The sequence below is a fragment of the Protomyctophum parallelum genome, assembly GCF_964188405.1.
Source record: "Protomyctophum parallelum genome assembly, chromosome: 6".
NCBI lineage: Eukaryota > Metazoa > Chordata > Actinopteri > Myctophiformes > Myctophidae > Protomyctophum > Protomyctophum parallelum.
In genome coordinates this window covers 5,845,479-5,866,975 of record NC_139701.1, presented here as the reverse complement: position 1 = coordinate 5,866,975, position 21,497 = coordinate 5,845,479, and the positions used below count along the sequence as shown (strand labels likewise).

At 42.2% G+C, this 21,497-nt stretch overlaps 2 protein-coding genes across 3 annotated transcripts in view; one reads left to right on the top strand and one right to left on the bottom strand.

The window, feature by feature from the left end:
- Positions 1-21,497, bottom strand: part of psmd1 (proteasome 26S subunit, non-ATPase 1) — a 68,400-nt gene that overhangs the window by 32,113 nt on the left and 14,790 nt on the right. The window contains exon 16 of the mRNA XM_083767467.1: positions 19,363-19,427. Coding sequence (XP_083623593.1) covers positions 19,363-19,427 — 65 coding nt within the window. The remainder of the gene's footprint in view (positions 1-19,362; positions 19,428-21,497) is intronic.
- htr2b (5-hydroxytryptamine (serotonin) receptor 2B, G protein-coupled) lies at positions 5,458-15,580 on the top strand (the record flags this gene model as incomplete). 2 transcript variants are annotated; one of them, XM_083766388.1, is made up of 4 exons in its annotated part: positions 5,458-5,500; positions 6,004-6,636; positions 12,045-12,245; positions 14,622-15,580. In XM_083766388.1, the coding sequence occupies exons 2-4, from the start codon at positions 6,375-6,377 to the stop codon at positions 15,578-15,580; spliced, it is 1,422 nt and encodes a 473-aa protein (XP_083622514.1). In that variant the 5' UTR covers positions 5,458-5,500; positions 6,004-6,374. The 2 variants fall into 2 exon arrangements, with proteins under 2 accessions (XP_083622514.1, XP_083622515.1); XM_083766389.1 differs by lacking the exon at positions 5,458-5,500 and having other exon boundaries at positions 5,967-6,636.

Genomic DNA, 21,497 nt, shown 5'->3' with positions numbered 1-21,497 from the left:
GGGGGAACTCGACCCTCTGGATGACAACACCAGAATTTCTAGTAAAATAAGGTAAAGAGGTTCTAAAGCACTGGTGCTTTTTTGTCTTGAGAGCCACTTTCAAAATGACCAGTTCAACAAGATCCATTGACCAAACTAATTATAATCCCCTTTGCTAAACTTTAGTTTAAATAAGTTACATAAGACTAAATTGGAAATGGGAAATAGAATTGGTAGGATTTCTTGTATGCAACTTTGTACTTTGACAAAAGAAAGAAAGAAAGTTACTATGTTTACCCAGGGTAACTGGACTAAGCTCAATAACTTGTTTACAGCCAGGCCCTGCTCATAGAACATTTCATGGTAGGGGTTCAATGCCTTGCTCAAGGGCACTTCAGCGGTGGTAATTGTAACGTGCCGGTCCGGGGATACGAACTAGCGACCTTCCGATATCAAGACCGCTCCACAAACCGTTCGGCCACCGCTGCCACGTTTGTGTGCAACCCTGCTGCTACTGACGTTTGTGTGCAACCCTCTTGAAAACAAAGTATTGCATTATATATTTATTATATATATATTTTAGGGACATGTCATGTGATCTAATGGTGGATCACGATCTACCTTTAGGGCACCCCTGTTCTAAAGTATGTGTTGTGCAACGTGTGTGTGTTGTTTGTTAAGTCCTGAAGTGAACAGTGAACTTAATGGATTCTGAATGAAATCCCCCAAAGAGAGACTGAAAAGCACAAGGCAAACAAAAGGCTGCTCATTAGTTTGCCCTTGAACAACACACTGCAATCAGTTACGGGCCTCACTCACTCACTCACACACACACCGGAGTGGCTAAAGCTAATGCTGCAGTCAAGTCACGCTACGTTGAGACAAAAACATCTAAGCAGGCAGTAATGATGATATCTTCATTTCAATTGAATGAAAAAACGCAAGATCCAAACTAGTCACATCCACGGACAGGACGGGTAAAGGAATGAGACAAGACATGCGGGGGAAAATGTGGAAAGACGACACAGATGAGATTTCCTCTCCACGAGAAGTTAAGTTGGTTAATCCTTACCTAAATTACTACAAAATGTTAGTTATTGTGAATTTCCAACTGCATAGAGCCTCGTAAGGCAGGGTGAGGTAAGCTTTAAGAATGATATTGGCCATGTTATCTGCTGGTCCTGTAGTGAAAGGAGGCGATAAGACCCACATCGCCTGGGCATGACTGCCGAGCTCCGTCTGGAGAGATTAAGGGTCTTTTGAAATGTCCCAGAAAGGTTTGCTTTGACTGAAATGGTCACTGATACTGTAGGTGTTAAACCAATCCCCCCAATAAAAAAATACATGCTTCTTATACAGAGTCAACACCACAAATCTCTATCCATGGCTTCCCTTTGCCCAAAGTCAGCCAAGATGTCAACCACTGTGCCAAGTCTTCCAGAAAGTAAGTAAACTAACTAAATTAACTGTAAATGATGTCCTTATGTTAATGAAAATGTGCATTGATCTCACTGAATAATGTAAATGAGTGTGATTACCTGCTTTTACTAGTTGTTTAGTTTATTTGCGCAGCAATATTGGGAAAGTTGATTCAAAACAAATGACCTAGTAGAAACTTAAGGGGGAAAACCCAAGGGCACTCCAACAACATCATAATTGATAAGATAAAGTATTCCAGAACTGTGACTGCACAGTTAATAGGTCAACTAACCACATTTGCAAGTTATTTTAGTTTTGAACTCTGTTAACAACATCCATGTAATACCATCGTCGCTCCAACAAAAACAAGCAGGGGTTCAAAACTGGGAGGGATTTCACGTAACCCTTCATCTGAATGCAATAAAACACTAAATTAAGCTCATTGGATGTCTGTTACAGAGTCCATAACACAAAGGGCGTGAAGATAAAGCCCAAAGGGGTTTACACACAAATAACTCACTAAGCCTCCGGGGGAGTCTCATGATACATACAGTCCTTTACGTTAATGCTGCGGAGCATTACCTACCCTTCCCGGAGCCTAAATCTCCACCCGTCCGTTTGGGTTTAAAGGACAACTTTAGTTTTTTTCAACCAAGGTTCATGTTTTAGGTTGTTATTAGAGAAAGTAAAAGATGAGTGTTAATTTTCTTTCATTTGCTGCTTTCTTTTGTTTTAGGGATTTTAGCTGTTTTTGAAAGGGGGGCGGGGGCATTCGAGCATGGGGCTAAATATGTATTTCTTTACAACATTTTATGGTGATTTATTTTTGTATTATTTACTATAGTCCTAATAAACCCCAGGAAATTACATCTGGCCACAGAAGATCACAGGATCTATTGAATGTGATCTACCTACTGTGGGAAGGCTTATACTGTGTGTGTATAGGCTCAATATGTCAGTTTGACACATTCAATAGATCCTGTTATCTAATGTGGTCAGATGTAATTTCTTGGGGTTTATTAGGACTATAGTAAATAATTTAAAAAAAAAAATCGCCATAATATTTTGTAAAAGAAATACATATTTAGCCCCATGCTCGAATGCCCCCGCCCCCCTGTCAAACTGCTAAAATATCCAAAACAAAAGAAAGCAGCAAATGAAAGAAAATTAACACTCATCTTTTACTTTCTCTAATAACAACCTAAAACATCAACCTTGGTTGAAAAAAACTGAAGTTGTCCTTTAACATCTCATCTAACCCGGGCACAGTAGGACTTTATCCGAGCGCAAATGGCAATCGGAGGGAGAATATTTTCAATTTGACACAAGGGGCACGATAGAAGATGCTATTCTGGTGTTCGGATGACCTCTGCACATTTTGAATTAACCCATTCTGACCTGAGATCAGATTCATACGAGGTTTCCACTGGACACACACTGGTCTGATGAACCCATTCTGACCTGAGATCAGATTCTAAAAATGTCAGTCGCTCTTCGATTTTTCTAAAATAGCAGACCTACAATCTCGTATCGCGCCACTCGGTGGTATTTTTAATATTTGTTTTATACCGTGTGTGCCTCCTGGACACCAAGAGCAGAATAGTGGAAACGTGGAGAGACATTTTGTTTTCTTTCTTATCCTACTGCATTTGTCTCCTAAAGCCTGTTTGCAATATGTCTGGGAAGCAACACACACGTACAATTAAGTGGAAGGAACAGGGGGTACAGAAAACCTAAATTAATTATAGATTAATTTTACCACCTGAAAATGTGATAGAGGCTAATTAGTAATGTACAACCACGGCAACATTGCAGATTTAATTAGCGTGCTTCCGGTCCATTTCAAACATGCCATGGAGAGTACCTGGATAATGTTGTCTCCAACAAGCAGGGGCGTGACATGGGTTCACTCTCTAAGAACCAACCAGGATTATTAGAGTCAATAAACTAGTAAATGCACATAAAACATACATTAAAACGAAATTAAATTGAACCAAGTTTAAACCAAGAAATTAATTTAAAAAAAATATATATATAAAAACTAATTAAAAATGCGAAACTATAATAACCTTGGAATGTAAAAAAAGTACTGAACTTTAAAAATAAAAAAAGTTCATGTCTGAGAAAATGCGAGGAAATAAGGTTTGGAAATTCAAAGTCAGCAAGTATACATGGAATAATGACTCGGGTGTTGTATTCGAGTAGTGTTGTGTTGAGTAGTGTTGACACCAGTTCAGTTCAGAGGTGCGCAGATGTGGGCAGAGTGCTAGCAGATGTCAGCAAAGTGCGGTGCACCCTCACCACGGGGCCGTCGCGTGCGTCAAAAAACGAACCGGGGCAATTTTAATGCAGTCACGCAACGCAACACAACGCGGGCAGTGGAGCCACCCTTCATTGATTCAAAAGGGAACATTCCCTGACGGTGACATGACGCTGACGCGCCCGGTGGAGCCCCGGTGTTAGCCTCTCCCGATGCATCTTGGGGAAGGGGACGGGATGTGGGCGGAGGGGACGGGACACCTCTGACCCTTCCTCTAATTAAAAGTTAATCAGTCCAAGTTAGCTTGATGGTTGGCCCAGACGCCAGCAAATTAAGAGCCGAATCGAGTGGTCCATCAATCAGGTATTTGAGAACACTAGACAAGACTCAAGATGCTTCTGGTTCAACCCGTCTATCAGGCTGTGGAAAGGGGAATCCATAAAATAACTCCTCACATAAATAATGCCATCTTTGACCCCTCTAACCTGGACGCACATATGGGATAAAATGCTCAGTGAGTACTGGCAGATTTGTGACACCAGAATTTACTGTTGAGCCTTCCGATGGTGCCACTGCCGCTGGCCCTGAGTTTAATGAAACACCTGTCATGAGGTCCTCATCTTTGAGACCACTATAACGTAACTTCTCTCTCGCACCGCTCCGCCGACATCTTTACAACCCCAACATGAAAGAAAGTGTAAAGTTTCCAACGTAAAGAAAATAACAGGGGTACACAATATGGTGTACTAAGGGTTGACGCCAATTAATAACTCCATCACTATGAGCCCTCAGAAAGGAAGCCACTCATCTTCAGCTCAGGATACCGTACGCTCCAACACCACTATTACCCCGTTTTATGGTTTTTTTCATAGGTTTTTAAAACACCATACAATGAGGGAGCACAGCAGATCATATAATACACTAATTATGACTGCCATTATGGCAGTAATAAGTGCAAAAGAATAAACATAAAAATTTATCAGATTTTAAACACGACTGATGTCAAACGCAAACTGGATTTTGACCTTTTGCTCAGCTGGAGAAATGCAAGCAGAAAGGTGACACTGAGCTTTTACTAGCACTACATGCACTGAAACACACACACACACACACACACACACACACACACACAGTCCCCCCAATTGGCTCTTCTGGGGGAGAGGTAGAACAGAAAGTGACAAATATAAACAGTGGGACGGCTGTGTTGAAGGAAATTACCTCCCAGAACTACTGGCGTATGGCCAACACGGAGACATTCATCTGTTTTCTCCTGAGCATAGACTCGTGCAAGACGAGGGGAGGGAGAGAGAGGGAGGGGAGAGGGGAGGGGAGAGGGGGACACACGGAGTGGAGCCAGTGAGAGAGTGAGCAAGAGAGAGAGAGAGAGAGAGAGAGAGAGAGAGAGAGAGAGAGAGAGATGATCAGAGATGGTGAACGAGAGAGAGGCAGGGAGCAGGAATGGGAGAGACAGAACATGTGAAACTTTTAAACCTGTGATCACAGTAGCCGGTGTCGAATTAAGACTGGGATTTCTTCCAACAGGAGGGAACAAAAGGAACTTCCACATCATGGATGGCTAAATAATGCTACTGGGACCGTATTGAGCTTTTTCCTCCTCTCAGGGAGGGGATTTCTGTGACATGCTCGAATTTTGGGCAAGGTGTAAAATATTTTGAACCATGAAAAAAAAGAACAAAAGATAACAGAGTTTGAGGATTTAAGCACATTTTGGGGGTGCACAGTTCTCTTAACGCACAACACCCTGTTTGCCTTCATTTGGATGCAGCGGCTCTGTTATAACCGTTGAAGAGCGAAGGAGGAAGGCACAAACTTAAAAAAAAGGTAAGAAAACGGCGCTGTCCCTGACTTACTGCAAAAACTAACATTTTATGACATACAACAAATACCATATTTTTTAATAATTTAAATAAATGAATCCTTCCCACCTCCCACTATTTAAACTAACATTTTATGACATACAACACATACAACAAAGCAAAATACAAATACCATATTTTTAAATAATTTAAATAAATGAATCCTTCCCACCTCCCACTATTTAAAAGTAAAAAAAAAAAAAGTACAGTACAGTACTTCTACACTCAATATGTTTATGCACAAATCTAGAATGTGCATCAATACAGTAATGTACAGAACAGCTAGCAAGCTGCGATTACAGCTAATCGCCACTTCCTTTGTTAATTACCTTCCCTGTGGTCTGGAACCAATAATGACTGTACAGGAAAATCCTTTGTCATTTGCTATAATCAATGTCACTCACCATTATAGGACATCACACTCAGAGGAAAGGGGATAACACTGTTTCACTATGGTTTCTTTAACAGAACTGTTTCAACACTGGAGTGTAAAAGTAATCTGATGAACATAAGACTGGAATTGCCTGGATGTGTGAAAAACACAGACTCCTGGCCCACAAATCTCTCTTCGCGGTGGAATTAGAGTTTGGATTATTGCCTGGTTCCAAGGAAGCCCTACTTATCCTGGGGGTCATCGTTTAAAAGCCGTGGATCTTTTAACCGACCAACCAAAGTCACCCACTTCGATTCACCAGGGATCTGCCACCCTGTGCATCGTCCCTGCCCTGGCTCCCGTGCTCCTGCCCACGGGACCCAGTGACCATGCTGACCACGTCTCTGGAGCCAGTCAGAGCAGAGACCCGGCCCGCCGCGCCCCCCTCCTCCTCCTGTGCAGCAGCATGCCCCAGCCAGTGGCGGTCCCACTGGCGCCCAACTGCTCGGGACCCGCGGAGGGGGCTGGGATGCAGCTGCAGTGGGCAGCCCTCCTCATCATCATGGTCATCATCCCGACCATCGGAGGCAACATCCTGGTCATCCTCGCCGTGTCACTGGAAAGGAGGCTGCAGAACGCCACCAACTACTTCCTGATGTCTCTGGCAGTTGCGGACCTCCTGGTGGGACTCCTGGTGATGCCCGTTGCCCTGATCACTGTCCTCTATAGTAAGTTACCATGACCTCCTGGTGATGCCCGTTGCCCTGATCACTGTCCTCTATAGTAAGTTACCATGACCTCCTGGTGATGCCCGTTGTCCTGATCACTGTCCTCTATAGTAAGTTACCATGACCTCCTGGTGATGCCCGTTGTCCTGATCACTGTCCTCTATAGTAAGTTACCATGACCTCCTGGTGATGCCCGTTGTCCTGATCACTGTCCTCTATAGTAAGTTACCATGACCTCCTGGTGATGCCCGTTGCCCTGATCACTGTCCTCTATAGTAAGTTACCATGACCTCCTGGTGATGCCCGTTGTCCTGATCACTGTCCTCTATAGTAAGTTACCATGACCTCCTGGTGATGCCCGTTACCCTGATCACTGTCCTCTATAGTATGTTACCATGACCTCCTGGTGATGCCCGTTACCCTGATCACTGTCCTCTATAGTAAGTTACCATGACCTCCTGGTGATGCCCGTTGTCCTGATCACTGTCCTCTATAGTAAGTTACCATGACCTCCTGGTGATGCCCGTTACCCTGATCACTGTCCTCTATAGTAAGTTACCTCCTGGTGATGCCCGTTGTCCTGATCACTGTCCTCTATAGTAAGTTACCTCCTGGTGATGCCCGTTGCCCTGATCACTGTCCTCTATAGTAAGTTACCTCCTGGTGATGCCCGTTGCCCTGATCACTGTCCTCTATAGTAAGTTACCATGACCTCCTGGTGATGCCCGTTACCCTGATCACTGTCCTCTATAGTATGTTACCATGACCTCCTGGTGATGCCCGTTGTCCTGATCACTGTCCTCTATAGTAAGTTACCATGACCTCCTGGTGATGCCCGTTGCCCTGATCACTGTCCTCTATAGTAAGTTACCATGACCTCCTGGTGATGCCCGTTGCCCTGATCACTGTCCTCTATAGTAAGTTACCATGACCTCCTGGTGATGCCCGTTGCCCTGATCACTGTCCTCTATAGTAAGTTACCATGACCTCCTGGTGATGCCCGTTACCCTGATCACTGTCCTCTATAGTATGTTACCATGACCTCCTGGTGATGCCCGTTACCCTGATCACTGTCCTCTATAGTAAGTTACCATGACCTCCTGGTGATGCCCGTTGTCCTGATCACTGTCCTCTATAGTAAGTTACCATGACCTCCTGGTGATGCCCGTTACCCTGATCACTGTCCTCTATAGTAAGTTACCTCCTGGTGATGCCCGTTACCCTGATCACTGTCCTCTATAGTAAGTTACCATGACCTCCTGGTGATGCCCGTTGCCCTGATCACTGTCCTCTATAGACCGATTCACAGAGGGTTTCCTGGGTGCGGCCATTACTGAGGTGTACCATTAAGTGCAGCAGCACTGATTAGCTACACCTGGTCTACAGAGCACCTACTCCATGTATTACACCTCAGTAATGGCCGCGCCCAGGGCACCCCTCTGTGAATCGGTCTATAGTAAGTTACCATGACCTCCTGGTGATGCCCGTTGCCCTGATCACTGTCCTCTATAGTAAGTTACCATGACCTCCTGGTGATGCCCGTTGCCCTGATCACCGTCCTCTATAGTAAGTTACCATGGAGGACAGGCCACCGTTCATGGACGTAAAACATGGTCACCACAACTCGAAGCAGTGCACCGCTACTATAGTTCACCATCAATCACTATATTCCCCCTTTTCTGATTCTGCTCTTGGTGGCTGCGATTATGAGGCACGCAGGTATAATTAATGTTTAGGGCAAATAAATGCATTTAAAAAGAGTAAGCTTACTGCCTTAGCGTATCAGCTGCTATTAATATGACTAGTAAGTAAATATGTGCACCTTCTCTCCCAATGGAGATTATAGCCGCTATGAAAAAAGACAAACGCCTTAATGAGCCGTGGACAGGAAAGCAAAAATTTGTTCATTTTCAAATAGGATAGACTCTTCGTTTCATTGTTCAGCAGCCCGTCTAATGCAATGCAATGCAAGCAAAATAGGCTTGCAGATTCAGGTTCGAGAAAAATTATAAATCAGACAAAAGCTGGATGCGACTGCGTTCGTTCTCTAAACTAATTACAGCAGATGAATAATAACGAGATAGTGCACCATAAACAGACTACAGTACTTCCTCTGGCAGTTTGATTATGGCATTATATAGGGACAGAGCTAGACCCAACTGGCATCAGGACAGAGCTATAGACCCAACTGGCATCAGGTTGCCAGCCCTTAAGCCCTTGTTCAAAAAAAGGAACATTCTTGTTTTGTTTTAGACTGAGCAGCAGCAGCCACTACTTGCCTCCTTTGTCTGTAGTGTAGTATATACAGTACAACAGCACCACAGCAAGAGTAGTGAGCAACATCATGAAGTGAACATAAACACACACACACACACACACACACACACACACAGAGTTGAGTACCTCACACTGAGGCTGTAGTCACTCCACATGGACGACCACATCAGACTCTGTGTACAAACAGCAGTGTATGCACTGAAGCCTGACGTAAAGGTCATACGTTTAGAAGACCAGCTGCAATTCACTTTTATCAGAGCCTCAAAGTTGTCACCCTTAATCCAATCTGACCTGAGATCAGATTCTAAAAACGTCTTCTACATCCCGACAGTTTTCTGAATAAGCTAATGTTTCTATGTCAGTGGCGCGCTATGTGAGCTTGTAGATCTGATATTTTTCAATAGCTAAAGCATAGCATAATGCTAACACCAAAAGGGGTTCCCGCCCCAAAATGGGTTAAAGGTCAGGAAACACCAACACATCAGCAACAGCGATATCAGGCTGGACAAAAAACATGTACTAAAGCTAAATGCACAAGACTGCAGACGAAGTTGGAGCTTCCAATATTCATGAATAAAAAGGAGTTACATTACAAGTGTGAGCCACTCTGGGTTTTTGTCCTACATCTGCTCAACAGATGAATTCAAAGCTTATAGGCAACACCTTGAACATTTTAAATGGTTCCACTGTTTAAAAGGTGGGTTTTTCTGTCTAGCACTATAACGTGTAACAACAACGTAAATCAAAGAAACTGCTTGTTGAAAAGAATTTGGGTGTTAAGGAGCATTTACACCCACACCCCAGCGGAGAACGCTATAATGTAGAACAAAAAAGAAATGCAGTGGGGGAAAAAAGTGTGTGTTCAATCAAGAACCATTACACCCATGCCCAGCGGAGTGGGTTTATTTCAATCGCCAGTATCGGTCTCGTCTGAAAAAAAATAATTGTAGATGAGTTTGGGGTAGCATCATGAGTACTATTTATTTATTTATCCCCACTTCCCTCAAGAGTGAAAGCACAACTATATATCACAGCACACTATTAAATGCCCTATGCTTATACATGGCTCGAGTGTAGCATCTCAGAGTGCATTTCCAGTCTGGAATGATTGGAAAGCAGCACTACTTAGTCTACTACAAGTGTTTATACTGAGAACCATGTCAAATAAATAAGTTTTGATGCATTTGACAAGTGGTTCTAGATTTATAAAGCGATGTTAATTTGTCCACTAAGTAAGTGTTTATGTTTAAGGACCAGGTCAAATTAATTGTTTTGATGCATTTAAGGCTTGGCAGTTGGCACATCTAAGCAGTAAGCACATAACATAGCAGTGAGGTAACATTTTCTGTACCACCTAATCCAAGGTTAGCTTAACCCTTTAAAATAAGGCTTCTAAATCCTTTTTTTCTGAAAACCATGTTTCTATGTCAGTGGTACTCAACCTTTTTCATGTCAAGGACCCCCAGAATTATCTCTATTGGTCCACGGACCCCCATCTCAAAATATGTAGTTCCAGGGACCCCCCAGAAGCCAATATTTTAGTTAAAAATGTTCGCTCTGAAATATATATTCAAAGATTTGTACCACATTTTCACGACTTTTCAAAAATAGCAGACCTACAAGCTCGTAGCGCGGGCGCGCTATTTTTCAATAGCTAAATTATAACAATGTTTAAAACACCAAAAGGCGTTCCCGGCTTCCCGCCATTGCCAGGGCCCTGAACAAACAGGTGGACAATAAAATATTGTCGGTCTGTTCCGCTAATGAAATCAGCCCCATCCTTTTCAGACTGCTTCCGTTTAAGTGCCATCTTAGCACCATGTTCAGACCTCAAATCCTCAAACTGGAGAATAACAATTTAGCGTTTTTATCCGTCTAATCTTCCCAGAGATGGGAGCTGCAGGCTTGTGAATTATTACCGCAGCAGCTATTATCAATGTTCCATTTAAAAAAGGACGGGAAATAAAATCAAAGACCATTTTCGGGACATGGGGGCAATGCCCCGAAAAACAGATTGAATCAATTATTTGGGGAAAAACAACAGTAAAGGGGTGCTCGATGGCATATTAGTAAAAAGAATAGTAATAAAAGAATTAGCTATTCAGTATTTGACAGAAATCAGTGGCCCTTGGTGGAACATTAATACGCTGGAACAAGGAATTTTCTCAAGCAGTAGTAACAAATAACTGCTAAAAAATATTAAAACATCCAATAAATAAATAAAAAGGTTTTAAGTTCAAACCAGTATGCTACTTATAAATTGTTGTCTGATACTATATGCAGAAACTGTATAGACAGTCACAGCTGTCTAGATACGTTATAATAATTTTATAATTACATACACCCTTGACCAATACAACATATTTGTACTCAAATGCTTAGTTTGTTTATTACAAAAAAGAACTAGACTGGACTCGGAGTAGATGCATTCAAATTTAAAAAAATACAACTACCATTTATGTTGTTCTTTGAATAATGTTTTCCACATTTATATCTAAGGATGAATCATTCCTCCACAGAGCAACAATAAAATAGCAATATGAGATCCTTCCATATTAAAACTAATTCACCTTGACAGGCTTCCATTCAGCCTAGTGCCATTGCCCATTACAAGTAGCACTTAGGAAAAACACATAACACAACAGAATATTATGTAATTATGTCAGACAATGGAGTCTTTTGCAACGTTAATGGGTCAGGACACGAGCCAGTCCAAATTACTTGCCAATTTCATGCCTGGAACCCAAAATAAACACTTCTGTCGACTCAAGCATGGTCTTCTGCACATCTACATAAAGAGCTTTTAGCTCCATAAACAGTCATCAGAGAACAATTCATTCTTCCAGTATCCCATTCCTCACTGAGATAAACAAACACCAATCTTTACATGAGTGCTACTTCCATGCTGTGGACACCGGGGCACATCCTCCATAACTGGTAATGCGCGCAAAGGAATTTCAGTTCAGAGAGAAAATGGGGTGTACTGAGGACATAAGTGCATCAAAGTTAAATCAGAAATGGACCGTCCGCTCCAAGAGATTAAAACAAAATATATATATATATTTCACATGTGCTTTAGAGACTGGATTGTTATTGTCATATAATCCCCTCCTCTCTTATCCTTTTCTCAGATTCTGGGTGGCCTCTTCCAGAGTTCCTCTGCCCTATCTGGCTCTTCCTGGATGTGCTGTTCTCCACGGCATCCATCATGCATCTTTGTGCCATCTCACTGGACCGCTACATCGCCATCAAGAAGCCCATCCAGCACAGCCAGTACAAATCCAGGGCCAAAGCCTTGGCAAAGTGTGCCCTGGTGTGGATCATATCCATAGGTGAGCATGTGCCCATCTTTCAAAACTAAAGCAAATCCTTGCTAGCCAGGCCAGCCACAACATGTCTCCTTCGCCCCTTCAAGTTCACAGGTGGCCAGTTTGATAACATTTCCTTGTGTGAGGGACAGTCTGTTTGATTACTTGACATATGAGCCACAGCAGACCTGGTTTCTAGAGTCGGGGAATAAAAGCCGGACGCAATAAAAAGTAGGTGCTATATATACACACACAGTGCCGGCTTCCAATGGTTAACACACCAGAACATTCTCAGAGATGTCAATGAAGCAAGTCCTGTGGGACAGCTTGTATGAACAACTCTGCTTCAGAAAATCACAGGACAGGACATATTTTTGTCCCACCATCATATTACATCAAAGTGTCTCTAATGTAAATAGCCCATGATAAAAGTCACGCTACCAACAGCTGACTGATGTTAACTTTTGACCCCAATATAAAAAAATATTTAATTAGGCTCAAAACTTAGGAATAAGGGTTTAGATAATGGTTCCAAAAGAAAATAAATAGAATACAAATTGAAATAATATTTAAAAAAAGATTGTAAGCGCAGTCATTGAAAAGAAAGTAATGGAATTGTATGTTTATTTTTTATTCTTAAATTCGTTTTTGATCATTTTTCTCTTTGAGTTTTTTTGTCCAACACTACAATATGCTACTCTACATGACTGGCCAGTGAACCCTTGCATAAGCAGACCGTTTTGCTGGTTGAGATCTGTAAAAATCTGCAAACCATATTAGCTTCCCAGTAGGAAATGAATTTAAGAGACTCTTGAGCTTATTAACAGCGCAGAGGCCTCTGGTTCTCTGGCCAGTGAGTTTCATAGATTGTGGTGGTGTGACATTTTGGCTGGATTCACCCTGGCATTAATGGAGAATCATACAGTACTCAAGAGCTGTCAGAGGGGCCCTTTATGCCTGGGATGATTTAAACTTGACTTCAGTGGTGGAAAGTACAATTGAGGTATTTTTACTTTCCAGTTTTCTTTTCCACTCTACTCAACTACATGTCAGAGGCAAAATATTGTACTTTTACTCCACTATAATTTAAAAGTTGTAGTTACTTTTCTAGTTACTTTGTAGATTTTGATCATCATCGCAAAACATGCATTATCCACTTTAGTCTTATACAACAGGTATTGTACTTTTACTTGGCTATTTGCCAAGCTACAAGCTCACAACGGGTTGCATTGCGAGCTTGTAGATCTGCTATTTTCAAAAGATTTGCATACATATTGAACTTATATTTTGATGTCATACTTTTGTTACTTGTAATTGTAACTGAGTATTTCTAGATTGTGGTATTGATCCTTTTACTTGACCCATTCTGGACAGGAACCCCTTTGTGCTTTAAGCATTATGTTATACTTTAGCTATTGAAAAATAGCAGATCTCATCAAGCTCATAGCGTGAGTGCCGCGCTATGAGCTTGTAGATCTGCTATTTTAGAAAATTAGTGAAAATGTGGCACAAATCTTTGAATCTTACAGAACATACAAAATACAAATACATACTTTTTTTGGGTCCTTGTTGACATGAAATAGAAACATTTTTTTTTTTCAGAAAACTGATTTAGAAGCCTTTTTTCCCTTTTTTCTTTTTAATCGGCCTCAGGTCTAAATGGGTTAAGTAAAAATTGTCAGTACTTTTTCCACCACTGCTAAACTCTGAGCAAAACCAGATGATTGGATGGAGTGGCGGGGAGGGAGCAAAGCACTTAGGATGAAGAGTCCTTATCCCATTCTGACCGGGCACCCATTTTGGTTTTGGCATCATGTTATGCTTTAGCTATTGAAAAATAGCAGATCTACAAGCTCATATCGCGCCACCGAGTGGCGCGATACGAGCTTGTAGGTCTGCTATTTTTGAAAAATCGAAGACACTGTTAGAATCTGATCTCAGGTCAGAATGGGTTAATAATGAAACTGTCAGGATGTAATAGACATTTTTAGAATCTGATCTCAGGTCAGAATGGGTTATTCTGCACATTGATCAGTGACAGAAGATCAAAGCAGGTCGGGGATAATCAGTTGTGTGTTTGGATTAATTCTGCAAACCAAATTCTTTCTCATCTCAGTCTTATGACATAAAAGTTTGAAATATTTATTCAATTACCGAGTCGGGTCACCTAAATTGAAATGCCAAATTTGGACACTTTTGTTTGAGCAATGAAAGACAAAAACACTAAGGAGTGATAAGCCAATAAGGAAACTGGGAATTGACACCATATTAATCTAGCCAAAGCTAACGGAGCCACTATCTTTTTCAATTTAATGAAAATTTAAAAAATATATATATATATCTACGTATCTAGCCATGTTATTTGGCTAAACTAATACTTTTCCACTTTCTCATATTCAGGTATAGCACTTCCCATTCCCATCAAGGGGCTAAAGAACTACCATCTGCCCAACAACGTCACCTTCAACAGCAACCACACCTGCCTGCTGAGAACCGACAGCTTCCGGGAGTTCATCATGTTTGGCTCCATGGCGGCATTCTTCATCCCTTTGACCATCATGATGGTCATCTATCTGCTGACCATCCAGGTGCTGCGCAAAAAGGTCTACTTGCTCAAGTCAAGGGTGACACAACGCTTCACTCGACCCCGACCGTCCGTCTCCACGGTCTTCCAAAGGGAACAGACGGCGTCCACGCCATCGGATGAGAAACTGACTCTGCCGGATGGCCGACCCCTCAGACCGCGTGTGAATTCGGCCACAATGCAGGCCTTCACGGTGGACGACATGCCTTTTCGGCGGATGTCCACTATAGGCAAAAAGTCCATGCAGAACCTCAGTAATGAACAGCGTGCCTCTAAGGTGCTGGGCATCGTCTTCCTCCTGTTTGTGGTCATGTGGTGCCCCTTCTTCATCACCAACATCACCTCCGTGCTGTGCGCCAGCTGTGACAACGACTTGATCGCTCGGTTAATGGAGATATTTGTATGGGTGGGCTACGTGTCGTCAGGCATCAACCCCCTGGTCTACACCCTGTTCAACAGGACGTTCAGGGAAGCGTTCACTCGCTACATGACCTGTAATTATAGCGGCCATGCCAGCGACGGAGAAGAAAGGCGCATGAGGACGCAGCGCGGGGGGCGACATCTGACAAAGATCTCCTTCCGCTCCTCCATGGCGGAGAACTCCAAACTGTTCATGAAGCGGGGAATGAAAAACGGAATCGGTGCGGTGAGCTACCAAAGCCCTCTGAGGCGCAGGCAAGCGCCAACACAGTCCTCTAGCAGAGTGGTGTTGGACACACTGCTTCTGACGGAGAACGAGGACTGTAAGCATGAGGAACATGTGAGTTACGTATAGAGCCTCTAGCAGAGTGGTGTTGGACACACTGCTTCTGACGGAGAACGAGGACTGTAAGCATGAGGAACATGTGAGTTACGTATAGAGCCTCTAGCAGAGTGGTGTTGGACACACTGCTTCTAACGGAGAACGAGGACTGTAAGCATGAGGAACATGTGAGTTACGTATAGAGCGCCAACACAGTCCTCTAGCAGAGTGGTGTTGGACACACTGCTTCTGACGGAGAACGAGGACTGTAAGCATGAGGAACATGTGAGTTACGTATAGAGCCCACTTAATGCACTCCCTTCGGAAAGACAGTCTGAAACAAATCAGCGACACATGGAAATGTAGTAACATGCCTTGAAAGGAGGTCATACAGGCCCTTTTTACATTGAGACAATGACGATCCCTTCTGTGCACTAAGAGGAAACACAGTGAGCTCCGAGTCTGAAGGGGAAGCAAAATTAAATGGCAGCGACCACAAGCAAGTTTTCAAACTATAACTGTGACTTTCAGAACATTAATGTCAATAAGCATCAACATTCTGCAGGAGGATACTCGCAATATACTTGAAAATCCCACATGGCTCAGAATGGATTGTCTTTAAGGAGACTGCCAGACAAAAACGCAAGGAATGAAGAGGTATGACCGTCTGGAAACTCTCTCTGTATTGCAATTCTAATCCTTGGGCCATTTGAACCTGCTATGTACAGTACTATTTCAGATGTATGCTTACAGTGGGCTGCAGAACTAGGGTGGACTCCCGTGACCTTTTCAAATCTCTTCTGCAACATCCTTGATGCATTGCACTCTCAAAATGATATTACTCATTGTTACTGCAAGTTTTTTTTCCCCAGTTTTCTGTATGTGTATTACAGACTTACTGCACGGTTTAGTTTTGGAATGTCAATGATTGGGGTTTTTCCAAAAGTGCTACAGCGTTGAAAGAGAAATACTAATATTGCAAGAAATCCAAAGCTTTGCTGAACATGCTCAATAAAATGTGTACATGCAGAATTTTCAAGTTTTCTGATCACAACTAAATGTCGCTCTTAATCCAGAGCAACATTACGCACCAGACTACTATTTCACATTTATCGAGGCATTATCTTTATGTCTCTTTGAATAACTGGGAATCACTGACGAGGGCAAAGCATGCTTCCCAGGAGAGCTGAATAAACACGCCATAAACCACACAACAGGCAAAGGCTTCTGAGGCTTAATGAAAAAACAATGCGGCTGCAACGATTCAACACAACAGAGCAAGCACATGTCATAATCTATTTAATTAGTGGTAATAAAAATGGGCAAACCAAACAGACTTAGCCTACAGATACAAATGGGCCAGCAGGGCAGTAGGGCAGTGATGCTATCAGTCCGTCTTTATGTATCTTAGCATTGTAAAGGTATCAATTGCCATCATTATACTGCATAGTAGAGAGCTAAATATGTCAAGGCAACAGGGTTTATAAGACGACAGGACAGGGCAACAAATATACTAAACAAATGTCAGTTTTGATTAACAGTCAACCTACTGTAAATATATCGTTTGAATGGGAATCTTCCAGCTGGGAATGAGCCATCCATTTATGTACGGTCGGGGGGGGGGGGGTGCGTGTGTGTGTGTGTGTGTGTGTGTGTGTGTATATATTAGTAGAATCATGTAGATAGAAGACTTGAAATGCCAACTCATAGGAGAAAAGCATCCTATGGTTCCTACCATAAAATAACTTTTATTAAATCAATCAAGTTTTGCAAATTCTGGACACCAAACATTTGAGCTCTGGCTCATTTAAAACAAATGGTCATTATTTCCCCCCTGGAGTGAAGGAGGCCATTAGGGTGTGAACTGGAAGAGGAGCACAGCTGAATTGTTGCCGTTCAGGAGGCTTTCTAAACACGGGAAGGATTTACAGAGGGTTCATCTAGCGGGCTCTATTGATCATGAGCAATATCAGAGCCTTTTTTGGGCTTAAAATGGACGCCCGGGTTTTCGCCTTGCTTGGCAAGGCTGCTCCGTTTAACGCTCCCCTGGATGCCTGATGAGTAAATTCATGTCTGTGTACTAATGAGTGATGACCCCCCCCCCCCCCCCCATAAATACAGAGAGAAGAAAAATGTGCAGTCGAGACAGACAAGAAGGCCCCAGCTGTCCCAGCTTCAGTCACAAAACAACAAGAGCATCTACCGGTAAATTCAACTGTATATACAGCAGACAGACATGTTTGTTATGTTACAGGTCATTGTGACCACTTTGTACAACAGTGACACTAATAAGTTGTGCATCACCAAACTTGTAAACGCCAACTTGACAAAAGGAAACTCATTAAAGATTAATAACACTGCTATTGGTTTTCAGTCGTGCTTATGAAGCTGAACATAAATTATTTTTATTTTAAAAGAAAAGTCCTTGGCGCGCGCTGGCCTAGCGGTCCAGGCACATACAGGCTCTGGCCTGACAGCGTGTCACGTGTTCGAGTCCCGTTCATGAGGACCTTTGCTGCATGTCTTTCTCTCCCCTTCTCTCTCTCTCTCTCTCTTCCTCTTCCCTGTCTATCTTCACTTGAAACTATCAATTAAGGCAGAAAAGCCCAAAATAAATCTTAAAAAGAAATCCCTTATAATTACGTAACATGCCAACACGAGCAGGAGGTACATGGCCCCTCAAGGGCCAGTGCAATGGGGGTTGTGTACATAAATTATAGAGTAAAATGCTTTCAAAGGGTATTGTATATCCCTCTTTAGAAATTCAACATAATTCTTCAACATAACTACCGAATAATCATGTGGAAAATCACTAGACATATGGATTTTGAGGGTGGCTCACCAACTTTTGAGACAGGAAAAAGATCTAGTAGCCAAGGTAAAGTATTTAAGTTAAATTACTACATATGCTACTCACTATTGTAATTTCCATTTCATTTTAACCCTGTGCTTCCTTCTTTTGGTCAAGAAGTGATAAGGAACTCAGTGTATTTTGTGCAAAAGTCAAAGTGGTCAATTTGTACCTTCACAGCGCGTAAATGTGATATGTGCACAGCAACTAATTTAACAGACTACTATTTATTTCCATGCCAACTAACAAGAGCAGCACAAACACATAAGACTAGCCTGCACTAGGGATGGTTCAGAGGAGGATCAAAATCGATTATTAAAAAAAACCTACTGCAGGTGACTTGAATCCTATATGTGGATGGATAACAGATTTTTTTTTCTTCCCACAATTGATACTTTTGTTATGGTTTGTAACAGCCTTAGCGTTGACTATCGATTCATATTGAATTATAGTAATCGATTTTCATCTTAAGACACTTTTACACATCCCTACATCTCTCCCTAGTGCAAATCACTTTCAACTAAAACCGACTGACAACATGCAGTAGCCAGTGCTGTAGTTAATATTTACACATTCTACCCAATCTTTAAAAGGAGAACATGAAAGACTGGTGCCTTTGTAGCAGATAGAATGGCCAGGGTGGGGTGCAACAGATGATTATGGCTAAGACAGATTTACCAGATCTACAAGTCTGAAACGAGAGCGGAACACATTACTGTTTGTTTTGGATGTTTGTCAAAAGGCACGGGGCGGTACAAGCCACCAATAACACCATCTCAAGGATGAGCATCAACTTCATTTGGATAACCATCCTGTGCTATGGGTGGAATGCAGTCTGTGTGTCCCTGCATAGACTGATAAATAAGCTGTCATGGAATAATGTCATAACAGATGTAGGAGGACCCCTAGTGGCCATGTAGGAGCATGACAAGACAAGGCTGGGGTAATGCAATCTGAATCTTACCTGAACATGATGAAGCCGATGGACTCAACGGCAGCCCTTCTGACATCATCGTTCACGTCGCTCACCTTTGAGGGGGAAAAAAAAAAAAGAGGAGACTCGTTTAACCCATTCTGACCTTAGATCAGATTCATACGAGGTTTAAACTGGACACACACTGGTCTGATAAACCCATTCTGACCTGAGATCAGATTCAAAAAAATGTCAGTCGTTCTTCGATTTTTCAAAAATAGCAGACCTACAAGCTCGTATCGCGCCACTCGGTGGCGCGATATGAGCTTGTAGATCTGCTATTTTTCAATAGCTAAAGCATAAAATGATGCCAACACCAAAATGGGTGCCCGGTCAGAATGGGTTAACCAAACCATTTAACCCATTTTGGGCGGGAACCCCTTTTGGTGTTAGCATTAGCACGCTTTAGTGGCATGCTAAGAGCTTGTAGGTCTGCTATTTTTTTAAACTCGAAGAACGACTGACATAGAAACATAGCTTCTTCAGAAAACTGTCAGGATGTAGAAGACATTTTTAGAATCTGATCTCAGGTCAGAATGGGTTAATCCTAAAGCTTAGCAGTCCATTATGGTCATTGTATCTGAAAACATTATCAGACACATTTATTATGTCATCACGAAATTGAACGTGTGCAGTCTGACACCTGCAGGACGTTACGCTGAATCACACATTTTGAATACAAGTTATTGAACGGTTATTTTCAAGTAAAAAAAGAGACGAAAGCAAATCATCTTCCAATTTTAACTGATTTTTTCAACGCCATATTTCCAAGGAGAAAGAATAATTTCATAACTGCAAAATAGTCAAATTTGTTCCCAAGATATAACCACAGCCCTAGAGTACTACTTAACTTTGAATCAAATCAAGAAATATTACAATGATATATTTAGCGGCATAACCACGCAACCCTGACAGCAGCAGATATACAATATGTACGAAGGCGGTGCTCCTAAAGGTCCAAACCTGGAATTCTTAAAGGGACACTTCACCCTTTTTGCAAAAATATATATGTTAATGACGTTTAGAAGCTTTAGAACACTTTCCTGGGGGTCTTTGTGTGTGTAATGTGTGGTTTTAGATATTTTAGATTGTAGCAGTGAGCACAGTGTCTCTGTCATGGACACTGGTCTCACTACCTTCCTGGACTACAATTCCCATAATTCTTTGGTGCACTGCTCCTCCTTGTGGATAGGGGGAGAGCTGTCTTACTGAGACAACATGTAGTCCAGGAAGGAAGTGAGCCCAGTGTCCATGACATCAGAGACACTGTGCTCACTGCTACAATCTAAAATATCTAAAACCATATATTGCACACATAAAACCCCCAGGAAAGTGTTCTAAAGCTTCTAAACGTCATTAACATATATTGTTTTGCAAAAAGGGTGAAGTGTCCCTTTAATGATTTGCTGGGTGTGTACACATAAAAAGCAGCATTGAACCCTTACGCCGGTCTTTACACAACGGGGCATGACAAATTCATTACCATACAAAAACCGCAAGCCAGTAAGTAGTTCATATCATAACACACATTCATAGTTTACTTAGTCGATGCCTCATGCATACACGTTGGGAAAATACTAGTGCAAGACTCGACATGGTTACAAAAAAATATGTTCTTCCCAGCAGAATGGACGTGTTACGTTGTTCTCTATGATGAACCTCCGTTCTTCCCAGCAGAATGTACAGTATGTGTTGTTCTTCCCAGCAGAATGTACAGTATGTGTTATGTTGTATGATAAACCTGTTCTCTCTCTCTCTCTCTTCCCAGCAGAATGTGCAGTGCGTGTTATGTTGTATGATACAGTAAACCTGTTCTCTCTCTCTCTCTCTCTTCCCAGCAGAATGTGCAGTGCGTGTTATGTTGTATGATACAGTAAACCGGTTCTCTCTCTCTCTCTCTCTTCTCAGCAGAATGTCTACACTCTGTACACAAATGACTGTATTAGCCCCTCACCCACTAACATCACATACTTTAAATACTCTGATGACACTGACATTCTCGGACTGCTCCATGACAATAACTCTATTACAGTCTATCAGAATACCATTTCTCATTTCACACAGTGGTGCACTGACAAATATCTAGAGTTGAATGTGGTCAAAACTAAAGAACTGGTCATTGAAAC